Raw genomic sequence first — 17,709 nt, 5'->3', positions numbered from 1 at the left:
TTTACACGTACTGTCCACTAGCCCCTTAAAAACGTACGCAGAAGGCAAGGAGAGCTGGGGAGCAGCCCCACAGCTTTTGGTGCTTGACTAAAAACAAATTGTAATGCAAATAAACAGAAGGGCGGAAATGACTGCGAAGCCCGGCACAAACCCCACCAGCAGGCCGGGGGCCGGGGACCCAGCGCTCCCCAGCCTTCCTGGCAGGTTCCTGCCAAGCCGCTTACAGAAAGGGGATGCCGGAGCATTCCTTTAAAAGCCATGTGAAAGCATCTCCTTGTTGTTTGCTCAATTAGCCCCAGACAGATTGCTGCTGCTGGTGGCAATGCTGGGTTGTAAAGGAGGAGGGGAAAGGGAAGGGGAAAAAAAAAAAAAAGAGAGGAAAAAAAAAAGAAAAAGAAAAAAAAAAAAAGGTTAGGGCCTAGGCCCAGGACCACCACGAAGTTCCAGCCCTCAGGGGCTCCAGAAAACGTTCAGTTTACTCACTCAATTACATACACTGTTTTATAAACCCTTTAAAATAAAATAGAAAACAGTCCCTGGCACAGAATTACTGCTCTATTATACAGCAGTGATGAAAGCCACTGCTGTGTATTTGCTCTCTTTAAAGCAAGAGATAGTTTAACTTAAAAAACTAGGCGGGGGGGAGGGGTGGCTGCAGAAACGCATGCACGAAAACACGCTGTGGGTGGTTCCTACCACATTCACCCAGGACAGAAAGGATCAGAGAGTGGGAGAGAAGAGCAACTTGTCTCTGCAGCGATGGTTGGCTCTGGAAAAGCAGCCAGGTTGGGGGGTGGGGGAAGAGGAACTAAAGGGGCTTAAGGGGATGGGAAGCAGCTGAAGCTTGACTTTGGGAGGCTGGAGGGTGTTTTAAATTACATGTAGAGATAAAGAAGGGAAGCAGGTGATGGGGGCCGATTTGTTTGTGTTTACAGAGCAGTGGGGCTTTCCAGTCAAGGCCTGCTCTCTCCCCAGCCACGCTTTACTTCTGCGATCGCTGGAGATGAGGAATGACCACGCTGTGGCCCCAAAGCCCAGAAGCATCTCACAGATTTCTCTCAAGCACCATGTCAGCTGAGCCTGCAGGTCTCCAAGAGCAATGATCCCTGTGAGCTGGGTGCCACAGCTGCTCCCAGGGGTGGGATGTGCCACTCACCCCAGGGACATTTGGAATAGAGCTGGAAGGAGCTTCAGGCACATCAGCTCTGGCCCACAGCTGGGGCCTCTAACCCTTGGAAAAGGTGGGCAATAGAGATCCCACTCCTGCCTTACACCCATCCACAGCAACCACTACCACAGAGTGCCTGGTCACCTGGTTCAGCTGAGGCTTTTCTCACAGTTTAACCAGTAATAACCCCCTCAAACCTATCTGAGAAATAGACGTATCTTGGGAGTGTAAAGTAAAGGTAAAACTGAACTCAGTGCCAGAAGAGATTAATTTACTGTGGCTTGGAGCATATGGATGAGGGAGAGAAGGAACTGGAAAGAGAGGTGTATGGGAAAGTGATCAGTCAGGGTGTTAGGAGAAAGGTTAGTCAAAGGAAAAGGAGACCAGGAGCTGGGGATGTGCCTAAGATCGCAAGTTTCTTGGGGAGGGGATCACACTTAAGAGTCCTAGTATTGGGGCAGAGTTACAGAATCACAGAATTACCTAGGTTGGAAAAGACCTTAAAGATCACAGAGTCCAACCATCAACCTAACACCGACAAGTTCTGAACGGAACCATATCCCTCAGTACTACGTCTGTACGACTTAAATACTGCCAGGGATGGTGACTTCACCACTACCCTGGGAAGCCTGTTCCAATGCCTGATAACCCTTCCAGTGAAGAAATTCTTCCAAAAATCATTTGTAAAAATTGTTCCTAAGAGTCCTAACAAAGTGTTTAAGACAGGGACTGGATTGTACCTGTTGATGTGCTCCCATGCAGTATCAACAGTTCACAACCAGTGCAAGCTGGGGTCTCAGGAATGTCAGTCTGACAGACTGTCCACACTTCCTGCTAAGATGGCAGAGATGCTGTATTTGCTTGGAAACTGCTGCCTGCTGCATGGGATGCAAGTGAAGGTCCCTTTCTCAGCATCCATTGGGGTGTTCTTCCTGGCTCTTTCATGTGGCTGAGCTCTAGTGGAGCACAAGTGGTTATTTTCTCTGCATGGAGCATGTAAAAATATTTCCACAAGGTTACGAACTGCTGCCTTATGGGAAGAGTTCACAATCAACATGCTGCGAATGTGGCAGCTCATTTAACCCGCTCACTCAGGAAGCCTGAATTTCTGCGGCTGGGAATGACAGTGTGCACAAGTGTGACAGTCCGCAGCAGTAGAGGGGAGGACAAAGAGTCACTGGACGGATATTCTAGGGAAGTTTCATGCCACTCCTAAGGCCAGAACTCATAAACCATTTTTATACAACTTGGAAAAGAGGCTTATTAGGATCAGTTAGAAATGTAGTCACTGCATAGTCACTGAAACAAAAATGATAACTATGTAAGAGATGCCTGTTTTAACTGCCAACAATTTCTTTGTCACGGAACACTCAGTAGTTAAACTACTTTAGAGAGCAAATCTTAAGGACCTCTCCATTTTGCTATAAATTTACACCATTCCTGTATCATCTCCAGCTCATCCTGCACCCCAGTGCACAATATACATGTGTGCACTGTTTAGTCTGTGTCTGTTCCTCACGAGCTTTCATAACCCCCATCTGCACTGCAGCATGCTTTCTGATCCCCACCTTGTGTCCTGCTAAGTGTTTTCAGTTCCCAAAGACTTCACCAGGAGGTACTTAGCATCTTGCAAGTGCAGATGCTCACTCCTATTTGAATGCAGTGAGAGCATCACAAAGTTCCTCAGTTCCTTCCTGACCCTATCCCTGCTAAATCTTGGCTGGGGTGAAGCATCCTCATAAGCAGTCACCCATTTATATGTGAAGGTTTATTAAACTGTACCTGCCTTCAGAGGATGACATTTGAGAAAAATGTGCTCTTTGGCCCTCATTAAAATAAAACAATCTTATTCTGTTTCCTTGAGAAGTCCTAGGACTCCAAGCTTGGAACAGGACTTGGAAAATGATCGGAAACAGGAGCCAGTCCTTACTGGATATGTGCCTTTTTCTGTTCTTGTGAGAAACCACACAGTTTTGGCTACATGATAAGCCTCTGGAAAAAAAAAAACCCAACAACCCAACAACCTCTCAGTTTGCACATGTGCTCAGGAGAACAGCTAAAACCTTCAGAGACTCCATCTGCAGTGAGCACTCTGGAAGCACAGCAGGAAGGCAGGGCTTCCCTCATGCCTTTATCCCTGCTTTACTGACCAGTGCAGCACTTGGGACAGAACTGCTTCCCTCCTGGGCACAGAATGATCCTGCCTGGGCATGACAGTGGTATGGAATGGGATGGAGTCTGACTGAAAGCAGTCAGAGCCTGAGTGCCTGATGGGAAATGGAACATGGGACTGGTAGGCAAGGGGTCTGGAAATCACAGCTATGGTCAGATGAGAGGAGGAGTCAAGTGTGTGTCTGTGAATAACCAAGTATGAGAGGAAACCAGGAATCTTCATGGGACAAAGACTAGAGGGAAAAACAAAGATCAAGGGAATGGAATGAGCCTGGTCCTGGGATAAAGCCATAGCAGGGAGCTGGGAAGCAGGAGTCAGGATCAGGTAGGACACAGGTGATGCAGTTGGGGTCCAATGGTTGATGCTGGGGGCAGGAGCAGCAAAGCCTACAGTAACTAGACCTTCTCCTGCCAGCACCAGGAGTAGATCTCAGGGCTGCTGACACCCATGGACATCTGTGAAACCTCCTGGCAAAGAGTGTCTCTTGTCCCATTGCAGATCCAGCTCCCTTTAGGGAAGATAACCCACTACTATCTGGTCCCATCAGCTGAAGCAGCAGAAAGCTATGCAATGGAATTCAAGTTTCTGACACTGCTAATGTTCCATGCAAGGACCAACATAATCCCCTATAATAAAACTGCTGGGGTTTTGTGGTGGGGGGTTGTTTGTTTGTTTTTGTTTTGTTTGTTTGATTTTTTTCCAATGAAATGAACCTTCCCTCCCAGCATGTACAAAGAAAATGCTAAGGCTAAAATGTCATGTCTGTAATAGCTAGGAAATGCCATATCTAACATGCAACTTCAGCACTTAAGCTAGCCAGTCCAAAGGAAGAGGCAGATCACTGGTATCTCCCTGTCTCTTAGGTCTCTGTAAAATAGGAGGAAAACCCAACCGTGTTCATACTGAGGAGGCACAAATGAGGTTTTAACAACTGTGAAGCATCAAGATGACAAATGGTGCAGGAAGGCCATAGAAAGGAAGGATCTTGTCTTTTGCATTGTGTATAGTAATTAAGGTTTCAGACACAAACTGAAAATCACAAAAAAAAGGAAAATAAGGGATATGGAGAACACCCACATTCAGCAAGCACTACTCATTCTGGGTGTTGACTATGTCATGGACTCAAGGAAAATAAAAATATATGGTGGCATCAAAACTGCAAAGGAACAAGCAGTGAGGTCTTAGTCTACAGCCTGGTCATAGGGATAATGCTACTACTAAGTATGTACCAGGATACCAAGCTAAGATTACATCAGCATCTTGGCTGCTGGTATTTTTTCCCTTTCTTTGTGGTGCCAACACTGCTGTAACACACTTTTTGGGTGTGCAATGACTCAAGCTGTCCCCAAACAACATTGGCTCCTTACTTTCCAATGCACGTAAAATATTCCTGCCTCAATGACAACAGAGATGAAGGTGAGGGATACAGTGATGAATTTTGTATCAATTTTCCTAAGTTCTGTCCTCTGTGTGTGCCTTTACCATCCCTGTTCTTGGTGTTGCTTTGAATAAAGGTTAAGCCACTTTACTGTATACGCCTCTTCCTGGCTAACCTATACCAGATGTATAATGTACTCCCCGATGAATCTGAACTAGACACTCCCTTGGGAACTGAACTCGCTCACTCTAGGGCTCGCCTGACTCCTCGACTGGCCCATCACCAGATCTCCCCCTCTGTAGTCCTACTTCAATGAGCTGCTTTTGAGCTTCTCTTTAAAAATAGGTTCATCAAAAAGGCTGGAGCATGATCCTAATAACTGCTTCAAAACAGTAACGGAATGCGCTGTGCAATTAAGTTCTTTCAGAACTGTTGCCTGCCATTTCCTATCCCTTTAATAATTGCCTCCTTTTTCTTAGGTACCAACATGTTTTTCAAACTGCTACCTGCGTGAGATAGCTTTCACAAAGCCCATCTGTTAATTCTCTGCTAGCAAATTCCTTCAAGTATCAAAGAGGAAGGAAAGTGGATGCTTCCTAAGCATGGTCATAAAAACAGTAGGAAGAGAATAGTATGGCTCTCAGGAGACATGGCTTGCAAATCCAGAAGCTTAATAAAACTCCATACCTTCACTTTAAGAGGCACTTAAAAGTACCATCTCTTTCCAGTGCTGTGATAGAGCTGAAGTCAACACAGGACTGGGATGTCATGGCTGGTAGTTACCCAGCCCCCCTGTGTCTCTAACCTTCTTTTCAGGTTGAAAGTATTAGGCTGCATCTGATCTACCCCAGTAACCACTGCTGGAGTGTTCCCTGTATTTAGGTGTCCAGAGCTTTGCCAAGCCCATTATTAAGTGATGAGGTCTCCCACCATGTCCCCAGGGAGATTATCCCACAGCCTACCAGACCACATCATTAGGAAAACGTTCCAGATAGCCAACCTAAATTGATTTTAATTCAATCCCATTACTCCCAGCTGTACCATTTGGACCACCCTAAATATGCCCATATTCTTTCACAGAAGGAAAAGGATGAGAGCTTGTCTGAGTTACGTTTGCCTATCATTTGTGGTAGCTGTTCTCCTGCCATGCTCCTTGTGTGGAACTGGAGTTCATTTGATGAAAGGAGGTCAGTGCACCACTGGCTCAAAGAGCTCTTGTACCCTGAGGCACCCGTGCAGTGGGGCCAGGACTCACATGGCAGAACAAGGAGCACTAGCCAGTTCTGCAGCAAAGTCAACTGTGGGATTTGCCTGGGGCTGTGTAGGATGATTCAGGGACATTTCTACCTTTGATGAATCCTGGCTGATGCTTTGGAATAAGAGACTGTTGTATTTTTATTTTTTTCATGTTTCTGGGAAGGTGTATATGCAGCTTTGCTGAGGAGGTTTCTAGCATGTAACTCCCAGACTGGGGTCAGCAGCCAGCTGCTACTGCTTACGTCTGCTGAAGTGTGATCAGGTTGCAACAAAAGATGGCTCCAACCCAAGAGAACTAGTTTTTTTTTTTAACCTGGCCATAGAGGCTGGAGTTTGAAGAAGGAAAAATCACCAAACAGAACAACACAGCCAAAAGCTTGATGAAAGAGGGAATATGGAAACAGACTTACAGGGCCACACCAAAAGCTTGGCACAACATACAGGAAGTCTTGGGCAGGGGAAGGGAAGTCATGGCATGCTTTCACAGCCAAAAAGAGAGGGCCCAGTTTACTCCGGGACCAGTCAAGGTCAGAAGAGACACGCCGGGCTGGAAAGACTCCACAGTTCAGGAAATAAGTCATGAACTTCACAGACAGATCCCAGACCACTGAGGAGAACCTGACCCCCAGCCCAAAGAAATTCCAGAATGGTTAGGAAACTGAGGCAGGGAAATGAACTGAGGCTTTATTATTTTTTTCTTGCTCAGCATAATGGTGTATTCATGATCTACCTGAAGGTGTCTTTGCTAACATCAATAATACGGTTTTGAACAGTTTAACTAGAGGACCCACAGACTCATTAAGAAGGGGGTTTAAGCTTTGGAGAGGTTAACAGTAGACTCTACAAGAACAGGCAAATGAACCACAGGTTACAGCTCCATTACTCTCCCTGCAAATAAGTCTACAGAGCCTGAAAAATATTCAAGCATGTCAAGGACAATAAAGAACAGTTTCCATACTAAAATGAACCAGACTAGGACCTGCACCCTGGAAGAGACTACTGAAGCAGATGTGAGCGAGGTCAAAGGGTGATACTTTTATTTGATATAATCTACTGTAGAAATCAAACATTCTTATTTCCTAAAACACTAGCTAAACCTACACTCCACCTCCTCATAGCTCATGCCACAGGTTAACAACCAAACATGACCTGATTCGACTCTCCTGGTGATTCATCCAGATGTGTAGCTGTAGCAGTTAAGGACATGATTTAGTCCATGGACGTGGCAGTTTTATGGTTGGACTCAATGATTGTTTAGATCTTTCAGGTCTTTTCCAACCTAAATGATTCTATGACTCCATGCTCAGGGGAAGACTCAGATGCAGCATCATGAATATTGCACATCTTCAGTGACAGAAGGGCAACAAAACCCAACAGGCAACTGATTCAGACTGATGTGATGGGCAAAGCCATGAATAGGCACCGACTCTGCTATTGCAGGGACCGAGACCACAGGGCACACAACACTCACTGGGTGTTTCCTACAGTATCCAAGACTTGCGACTACAAGATCAATACTTTGTTTTCATAAGTCTTTTTTAGTTTCAGTTGCAATTTAAAGGAAAATTTGCCATATGCATAGCTGACAATAGGTTACATTATACTACATTAGGTGCAAACCCTGCTCTGTGTCAGGACATTTACAATTGGGAATCCACCCATAAAGACAAAGCAAGCAAACAAATCCTGATCTGAATAAATAGCTTCACATGGAGCCTGCAAAGGAACTCACTTTTGTCCTTAGTCCACACCCTAGAGCAGGGATCTGCCAAACCCCAACTATAAATATTCATTAAAAAGCCCTCTGCTTGGGATGCAGTCACTGAGACACCCATTTCCTGCACATTATCTCTTAGAGCAGGAAATCAACAGTTCCACTCAGGCGGTTACCACTGAGGAGCCCTCACACACTTACACTAGATGGCTTAACTTTGCCCCAGATGAGGGCCACGTGGGGGCAGTTGTAACCTCTCTGAAGCCCCAAAATAGCATTTCATAGCAGGAAAGCAGATCTGAATGTAGCCACTCTCATATTTAGCGTTGAGCACAGCAGCTCCTAGTACAATATTTTGCCTCAAGCTTGGAACAAAGTGAATGGGAGCAGCATGGTTTGGTAGCATCTACAAAGAGAATGATCTCTGTGATCAGTAATTTGCTTACATTGCCCCTGATCCTCACAAAGTTTACTAGTCAAAGTAACTGCTCTCTTTCTGCTGAGGACAACTTCAGGCTGATCTTGCGGTCTCTAAGAAAAGACTGTCTCAGCACCCAATCTTGTTTGTAACAACAACAGAGCATTTCTGCCAACTTCAGAGAAGCAAGTCCCTGAGCTATTCTTATGCCAAGAAGCTGTACTTTCCACGAAAAACAAATCCTAATATTATAGGACACCATGCTGTAGAACTACCACTGTTACTGGCACTTCATGAAGAAGCAGAAGTCAAGGAAGAAATTTTGAAAATTATTACAAATGCTCTATAAATACAGCTCCTCTACTTACCTTTGGTTTCCAGCTTCTGATCACTTCCTATCAAACAGTCTTTGATGTCTGCACCCTTCTCTATCACGGCGTTATGACAAATAACACTGCCCTGAAGACAGCACCTACAACATAAACACAAAGTGAAGTAAGAAAATAATTTTAAATGGCAAAACAAAGTACAAAACAAAGGTACCCACTGCAATATCCAATGAGCCTGTGACATGATACTGTAAGTACGTTAAGTTCTGACCTTTTCTCAAAAAATCCACTTTTCTTCTCCTGATCCTCACACCCAGTTGCTAGAAAAACTGAAACGCCAGTGGTCAGAAAGGGTTTGCAAACCCCCATTTTTTACCTCCTGTTAGAGCAGCTTTCCTCTACCTTTTCTTAACAGAACAAATCTTGCCAGAGGATTTTATGGACAGGACAGCGGCCAGGGACTTGGGACCTGGATCAAGTCTCCGCATTTCCACAGACTGTCTGGGTAACTGTGGGGATAGTTTCTCTCCTCAGCTTCCCAGTTAAAAACAAGCAGCAGCCTAGTCCTTCCCTGTGAAATTTGCTGAGAAGTTTTGTATGTTCCAGTTTGACAGGCATTAAGAAACGGTGGTGAGAGGGGGCTGGCTTTTTTCATGTTACATTCAAACACCCAAACATGATTTTTCTGCAGAACTAAACCAATGAAACCCACAGTGGACCTGTTCTGCCTGCCTTGGATATCTTCACAGGTATGTAGCCTCTGACACCACAAAGTCTGAATTGCTACATAGCAGGGAAATTCAGCAAAAGACCCCTTCTTTATCAATGTATTTGATAACCAGCTTTCAAATTTGCTGATCGGTTGTCCAGACAGGAAAGAAGTTGAGTCCAAGTGCTGGCTTCATAACACTTCTGCCAAGAGATGCTGTGTTACTGCACTGGTCTGAGCCCCTCCATGCAGTAAAATGGAAGTTGTGAATATTTACTAATATCCATGATGTGTCCTGAAATGCTGTTCATTCAGCATCATGAGTAGTGTTAAATGATATTAAATGCAATTTCTTTCAAAGCTACAGAGGGGAAAAAAAAATAGCTATGATGCAAATTATTTGTGTCCTGATTTTCAGATGTGCATAGAAAGGTAGAAATCATTGAAGGTCAGAAAATTTTAAGACACTCTGCTAAGAAGTGTCTGAAAATACTAAGTCTAACATACATCAAAACCAGCTGGTTGGGAGGAAAGTATAAGTGAGATACAAAAACCCAGAGAGATGCAGGCAATGTGCTGCCCCATTACTAATCCACAGCGAACCAAAGCATTTTGTATCTTCTCCCCAGTATTTATGCTAATATTAAGTAAAACAATTGCAGATACTCTTCCTATTCTTGCTTGAACAGCTGATCTCTGGAGCATGAATGAACAGTATAGGGGGAGTTTTGGTATGAGGTCAAAGTCCTGAACCTCAGTTCTCTATTGAATGGAGAGCTAGCAGGCTGTGGTCCTCAGGAGAAGACAAGAACATCAATCTTCACTCCAGACTGCTGGTCCTAAAATTAATTCATAGTATTTTCCTGCTCACACATCACCATTATCTAGTATACAGAATTTGCCATTAAACAATATTACAATTCTGTTGCTTGAGTGAGTCAGAGCAGAAACCATCTGCCCCACAAAACCAGCATTAATTTTGCAGGAGTAAAAGCAATAAAACTGGACCTCAGCCACAGTGGTTAGCAGTTACGACCTCCCTTGAACAGACTGTCCCCTCTGAACAATTATTCTTTTAACTCACTTAAGCTCCCCCCCTTCTCTGACCTATAAGGAGGCAATATGAGCAATTATGCTACAAGTAACCAGCTCAGGTTGCCTTGGCAGGGTTTTTACTAACATGTTAATAAGATAAAAAGCGGCAAGGATACACAGCAGACCCCTGCCTGCCTTTGCTCTCGCACTGTCACGAGCTGCTTCCCTCCCAATAGCCCCGCGTGCCCGCGCAGCCTCTCAGGCCACCGCCTGGCACAACAGCGGTCACCCAGAGACACAGTGCTTGGCATCTGCAGCTGGGCTAGGGAATGAGTTGGTGGAGGGAGGACTGCCCACCACTGCTATCCTGACTTGGTTTTCAGCAGGCCTAGTTAAGGCAACGGGAGAGGTTGATCATTTCCCACTGAAATGACTCCTGTCCAAAATGCATGCTCCAAAAGACCTCCTCCTTCGTCACTTCGAGCCAGTCAGATGAGAGCTTTCCCCTGCAAACTTTTAGGTTCCCACCATCTATCACTTCTGAGCATGAGAGCAGCCCTGAGTACGCTACACCTCTCAGAATTATCCTCGTGGAGGAGGATATTCCCCAGCGGAGAAGGGATTTAAGCTGTTGGTCTGGAGTTCAGGCTGCAGAATACTGGATGTGTGTTCAGTCTGCTTGGGGATAGTTTTTCAACTCCCGGAGAAAGAATAGCATTGCAACCAAGAAAGTGCTGATGACATTAACATCAAAGATAAGGGGGGTTCCTGCCAAACCATTTGTTGGGAGGGACAGGCCAGGGAACCAAGATGAACTTGTCTGTGCCAGGTGCTTGCAAACCAAACCTTCCCTTGTGCCAGCGTAAAACAAAACCCAAGAACTTCACCACCCCACGAGTTTCTTAAAACTTATAAACCCAACCAACTGCAGAAGTTTTAAAACCATACTCAATGCTCAGATTTCCCCTATCACACAAACCAGCAGCAAATCCGGCTTTTATTGCTCAAGTGGAACAAAACTTCAAGAGATAAAAACACAATTTGTGGGTGTTCCCTTCACCCGCTGACAGATGTAACACAGCCATTTTGAAACCACTTGTAAATGCCTTTAAAAAAAAAAGAAAAGAAAAAAAGAAAAAGTATGCTATAAAGCCTGCCAAGAGAAGTATTTTGTGTGTTTATTTAATTTTTACTATTTTTTTAAGTTGAAGAGTAAGGAATAAACTTCTATTCTCTTGCAGGGTAAATATCCCATCTCAGGGCACTCTGCTGTATGCTCCTTGGCTAAACAGCCACCACAGTTCCTCCCTTGCTTCATTATTAGGTGGTATTAGTCCTCAAAGGTGCTCCAACAGCATCCAGCTTTGTCGACACTCCTGTGTGTGCATACACACACATCTGATGTACTGCTTTATAATAAGAACCATATTTTCTTTTTTTCCCTGAAAATGTAGTATATTTTTAAACTTTTCAGCACGGTGAAAACGGATATCTTCTGACCTTAAAATCCAAAGAGCATGTTCAAACCCACAAGAGGAACTAATTTGGAGCATTTGATTTATGGCTGAAATTTCAATTTGAATTTGTTTTAAGTGTAATCACAAACTGAAACTCTGGCAGCTGGGTGTTTTTCAGAGAATAAATAAAAATATTCAGTGTGTGTCTGCATTCTAGAGAGAGCATTTTACAAGCCCAGTCCTGTAGTGGGAACAGATGTAGCTAAGACATTAATTTGTTATACAGGTACAGTGTGCAAATGGAAGCATATGAGAGAGTGTGCATGTACGTCTGTGTCTGTGCACGCGTGCATCTGCGTATGTTATGTGTCTGCATCTGAGAGACAGAGAGGCTGACTTTGGGGTGGGATTTTTTTTGAAAGTGAGACAACAAGAGCAAAAGGAGTAGTGGCCAAGGAGGCATGGGGGGATTACAAGGATTTAGGTCTTTAAACTGCAGACCACCTAACAAGATCACTCTGAAATGCCACTAATTTCAGTTAAGGCCACAGACCTCCCTTCCTCTGCCCTCCCTCTCTCCCCCATTGTAAACAACTAATCCCAGCAGAAAACAACAGAGAGCAAAATGTACACACATTCTGCAACATTCCAGGTCCTTCTTTATCTTTTATTTATTTTTCTAAAAGGTCAGCGTATGTATGGAGGGAGGGGGGAGGGGAAGAAAGCCAAAAAAACCTCAAGTCCATCTCTTGTGTGGGCTTGAAGGAAGCTGGGAGAAAGCAAAGTCCAAGAGCGTACAATATGGAGCTTTTATAGCACAGCAATTCCTGGACTCAGCTTACTTTCCCCTCCCTCTATTTGTGGCAAAGTCACATAGCTTTAAACCAAAGGACAGGGTGGTCGATTACATCTGAAAGAAACGTAAAGAATCGAGAAAGAATTCCATCTCCTGTCGAAATTATAAAGAAGGAAGTATTAGTCCCAGGGACAGGCTGATTTACGCAGCCCTGGAACTGCTGACTTTCAGCCCGAGTATCAGTCTATAAATCAAACTCTTAAATCAAGTGTGTCAATTGCTGCAGCGCTGCAATACTTCAGGAAAGCAAGGCACCTACCACTGAAAGCAGGAAGATTGCCAGAGGACTGAGGTGCCATACCCTTCTTAATTTTCTAAAGTGTAAATCTGAGATCAAACATCCTTTGGGGGAATGGGAAATTAAAATACGCAGCGCTCAGCACACCGGGAGCAGACTGCAGGAGTCCAAGACACAACCCCCTAATTACAGGCTACCCACTGATTATTTAGGACTCTGTGATTAAAGTGATGAACGCTCCTGGGAGAAAGGGGCTTAAGTAACTGAGGTCAAGACCTCAACTGCAGCTCTCACCCTGGTTGTGCAAGCTTAGGAAGGTATGAATGTCACAGGTTTGCCTTACAGCAAATCTCTTGAAATGCCAATGGAAGCTATCCAGGTCTGCTAGTTTAATCCAATTGTGCCAAAACCCTGACATAATCTCTGTTGGGCAGCAAAGCAAATGAGGTGTCTAAAATGCAATGCTTAAAACTATACACTCACAAGGAAGAAAGAGCCTAGAGCACAAAGCTTAGGACAGCCTTTTGGTAATGCTCTGCCATGCCAAGATGTCAGGTCTCTTGCTCCTCCAGATGAGCTCTGAAACAGAAAGACTGATTCAGGAGTTAAAAGCAAAGGGTGACATGCCTCAGCAGCTACTTTGCTGACTGAGGGGTAACAGCTGTGGATTCCCCTGGGAGCAACATCCCATTCTGCCCTAACAGCCACAACAGACACCTTAATAATGCTGAGAGGTGGCAAGGAGACAGGTAGAACTCTAAAACCTACCAGCAACCCCTCAAGGAATCGCCCGTTAGCGAGTGAGGTGGTGGCTGGCACACACAGGGATGAGGCACAAAGACCATGGGAAAACAGGGAAGAGGCAAAAACACTACTAGGGAGCTTGAGAGTCTGCAACGTTGCCTTCACCGACAGCCTTTACACACCAACACATTTTTACACCCACACGCTTTTACACACTAACAAGCAGGGCACTGTGAATCTCACGTTATACACTCAAGTAAATACCAAAGACTACAATAGATGCCAGCAGTACATGCTGTAATTTATAGATACATTTCAAAGCAAGCATTCTTAAGTGAATTTGGGCTTTGATCTCCTGTTTTTTCCCTTGGGGGTAACAAAAACATTCTACCAACCCCCCTAAATTCTTCACCCGTCTCTGAGGGTGTTTTCGCTAAGGAACTTGTTTCATGTCTCTTTTCTAGCCAAGCTCATCACTGTGGTATGGCTCCCTTACACTTTTTCCCCACACCCTAAACATTTTGTATTACATATTACATATACTTGCCAGCACTCGTATTTTCCAGTGAAAGTTCAACTGACCTTAAAGGATTGCCTCAAACCTACCTTGATGTGTTTTATTAAGTGAAACAGAGGCTGCTGGGGGAAGTCGCCTGGAAGGTTGTGTCTCACCTCTGAAACTTCAGTTCAATCCAGCTGATCTTGGAACAAACAAATTGGTGGGCTTTTATGTAACTACAAGCTCAGTTTTGCACACTTCAGTGAATGTACACCCTGCAAGGAGTTTTACACCAGGAAACCCCACATGCAGGAAAACCGACCTCCTTGTGGACTCTATTTTGCAGAGTGGGAGGGCCACATCCTACACGATTTTATAGACACTCAACTGATGCCTAGGAAAAGCTATTGATGTCTATGTTAAGGTAGCAAAGCAGAAAAATCATACATTCACTCTATCTTTGGGTTTTCCCTACTTGCTCACTAGCTGGCACACACAGTAGAAAGACTTTCTCTGGGGTTTTTCAAGGGTAATTCTGGGTTGAGAGCTGTAGCCCTCCATACATTAAATCAGGTTCCATATCACAGGGCTAGATTGGCAAGGAAAAGGATTTTCTAAATGTCACCCTTACAAATTAAGCTTGAATTCTTAGAGCCAAGTAGAACCTGTTCAACCCCCCAGTCCCCTTTGGAATGTACATGCACAATCCTGGCACAATATGAAAATTGCTTCCTTTTCCATACCTGGGTTGGGGAAGGTTTTCAAAAGCACTGGAGACACTAAGATCCAGATTCCCACCCAAACCCAACAGCAGCCAGTTGCTTGTGAAAAATCTCAATACCCCTCTTCAATTAGACCCATGTGTTTAGCAGGAGGCAGAAGCTTTTTTATAGCTCTGCAGTCAGACTTAACTGCAGCCACCTGAAGAAGCAGATCTGCAGAATGAGAGGATATGTTTTAAAATGCCACTTTTCAGAGCTGATCTGTGCCTTAAGTTCAACATTTGATGTACAAGATGTTTGGAAAATTGGGAAGAGCTTCCTGCACTATCAGGGAAACATTTGTATCTGAGATTAAAGACCAGGTGATTTATTTAAGACAGACTGATGTACCAGGAAGCTAGCCAGAAGAAACCCTTCCTTTGAGAATCTGCTAGTAATAATGGTACAGACATTCACAAGATAACAGATACTATATGAGAAATATCCTAAATATATTAGATATAGCAGAACTTGACTTCAGTTGAAAGGCACTGAAAACTAGCCCTCAAGTAGCTCAGCTGCTTTCTGCTCACTCATTTCCTAGTTTGCCCTCTCCAATTTACCTTCCTGAAAACAAACTGTCAGCCAGAGGTTGTCTCTGTTCAGTATCTTTTATAGCATGTGCATCGAATTAAATCTTAGAATGAAAATTATGGTCCCTGACCAAAAAATTTACAGTATAAAACCAAGTAGTGTGGCAGAAAGGACAGAATGTAATTGCTACATAATCAAGAGAAACAAGAGCCCTTTTTGCCTCGCTTTCTTCATATGTTCATCCTTATCCATACCCATGATAGACTTTATCCACATACACACTATATACATATAATTAAGCTGAGCATGTGCCTTTTCTGAATCAAGTTCTCACTTTTCATGTGCTTTCTCTAATAGCTATTCAAAACTGCAAACAAGCTATGGTGCTGGAAAACAACTTCATGTCCTCATTCCTTCTCATGAGGGAATGTACTGTAAAACATATTTTACTATTTCAACAAATGTTGCCTTGGCAATAGGATCATGCCTTTGTACTGCCATTATCCAAGGGGAAAAAGACCACTTATGTGCTGAACCCCTATAAATGCTCAATTCCATCCTGGTTTTAATTAGAACTTTCTTCAAACTGCTGACTGTTTCTACATCAGGTGCTGATTTGGCACTATTGAGGAAACAACCAATAAACTTCACAATCAATCTGCAGTTAGTAGTCAATCCCGCTCGGCTTGCTTGTTGTTTTCTTCCTTTGTACATTTTCTCATAGAAAGTAGCAATAAATTGGAGACATGTGGTAAACTAGAGTAGCCCTTAACCAGTCACACGTGGTCTCTCTCCAGTCCCCTCAATGAGTAACATTACAGCATCTGTGCTATCTACTTTCCTGCAGGTAGCTAGAACACCTTTAACAAAATCCAACAGCTATCTTATCTTACTGGCTTCATATGACCAAACAGGGAAGATGCTAGCTTTGCCTGCCATAAGGTTTTGCTTCTAGTCCTTCCACCACAAATCTGGATACTTTAGTTTTTCATACACATTTTTAATCCATCATATTCTATTTGCCGAAGGATTCTGAACTCCCCAAGGTTTCCTGCATCTCCCTGTGGGACTTGTCTAACTTTCCCTCTGTCCTCAATGTTCATGTCACCTCCCTGCAAGTTTTTGTAACCCACAGTGCTTGGCGTCACCTCCCTTACATTCCAAGTTCCCTGATGCTGAAACACTCTGCAGTTTGCTGCCATCATGTGCAGCCTGACCCAAAACATAACTGCTTGCCTTTTTAACCTCTTCCCTTTCTTTTGCTTACCTTAGCAGTGTGTCATATGGGGAATTTCACCACTTCTCATTGAGTAGGATGTTTTTATGTCATTCCAATAACATGCTATAAGCTTTACTAACACAACAAGGAGACAAGATTATATTGTTCAATACTTCCTGCCCCTGCAAACACACAAGAACCCAAGTCCCATCTTCAATCTCAGTCTTACAGTTCCTGAACTGCTACTGCCCACTGCATCAGGCCATCTGGCAACTGTCTGCTAGAAACTGAAAGGAATCTTTTCCTTCTCCCACTGCTATTCCCAGTTTGGGATACTAAGGTGTGTGTCTATATATTAAAAATGGAAAGAGTTAAGGAGACTAAAATGAACACTGGAACAGCTTTCCAACATGCTTGATAGACCTCAAATGATCCATTGATTTCAAAGATGATAACCATCTTCTAAAGTCAACAGCTGCTGAGTTCAACTCAGCAAGTACTGCCTAAATTCTCTGGTGTGTGCCAGGCAAATCACCTGACATTTAATTTATCTTTTACTTTGTCCAAAAGTAATCATCCCCAAAGAACAATTTTTCTCATTAAATGATTCATAAGACAAATAGAGCCTCCTTAGTTACTCTGTGAAGATCTGGTACTTCCTAGCTGTGGAGGTGAAATCTTGATGCAAATCTTGAGCCATTTGCTGTCACCCCCTCTCATATTCAGAGCAGCCTATTTATGATTTCCACAAAAACAATTTGAAGCATGTTGCTTTCCTAAGATTCCTTGAAAAAAAAAGAAAAGCAGCAAAATACTTCATTTTAGAGACTAAATCTGCCACAGAGCTCCTATGGTATTGACTCCCAACCAGCATGTCAACAAGACCATTGCAAAGCACTGCTTACTGTGGACTCAGTATTTTTCCCAGCTTTTCAGGCTTGCTTCCTCAACTACCCTCTAAGTAGTCCAGAGGTCACATGTTTGGGGTTTTTTTTCCATACTACAGTCCCATCTCTTGAAGCTTTCCCAGGGAAACATTCATTTTCCACAACCAAGGAAGAAGGACATATTGCACACAGGACAAAATGGCCAAGCTCCTTTCAGGAAGTGTACACACTGAGATAGTTTTACTAACAAACACGACATTTCGAAATTTTTATCTGCAGGGATGGAATAAAGGATTCAACATGCTTTTCCTGTTAATATTATTTGTAATGCTC

General features: G+C 43.7%; 1 protein-coding gene across 2 annotated transcripts in view; it reads right to left on the bottom strand.

Moving 5' to 3' along the window:
• The window catches only part of EIF2B3 (eukaryotic translation initiation factor 2B, subunit 3 gamma, 58kDa), a 104,207-nt gene that overhangs the window by 3,622 nt on the left and 82,876 nt on the right, over positions 1-17,709 (bottom strand). Inside the window, exon 10 of one of the 2 annotated variants that reach the window (XM_010006558.1) lies at positions 8,477-8,580. In XM_010006558.1, the coding sequence (XP_010004860.1) occupies positions 8,477-8,580 (104 nt within the window). Of the gene's footprint in view, positions 1-8,321; positions 8,581-17,709 lie in introns of those variants that run through there. The other variant, XM_010006559.1, reaches the window with a different exon arrangement.

The sequence above is a fragment of the Chaetura pelagica genome, unplaced genomic scaffold (genome assembly GCF_000747805.2).
Source record: "Chaetura pelagica isolate M959 unplaced genomic scaffold, ChaPel_1.0 scaffold69, whole genome shotgun sequence".
Taxonomy (NCBI): domain Eukaryota; kingdom Metazoa; phylum Chordata; class Aves; order Apodiformes; family Apodidae; genus Chaetura; species Chaetura pelagica.
This window is presented reverse-complemented; position numbering and strand designations above follow the sequence as displayed.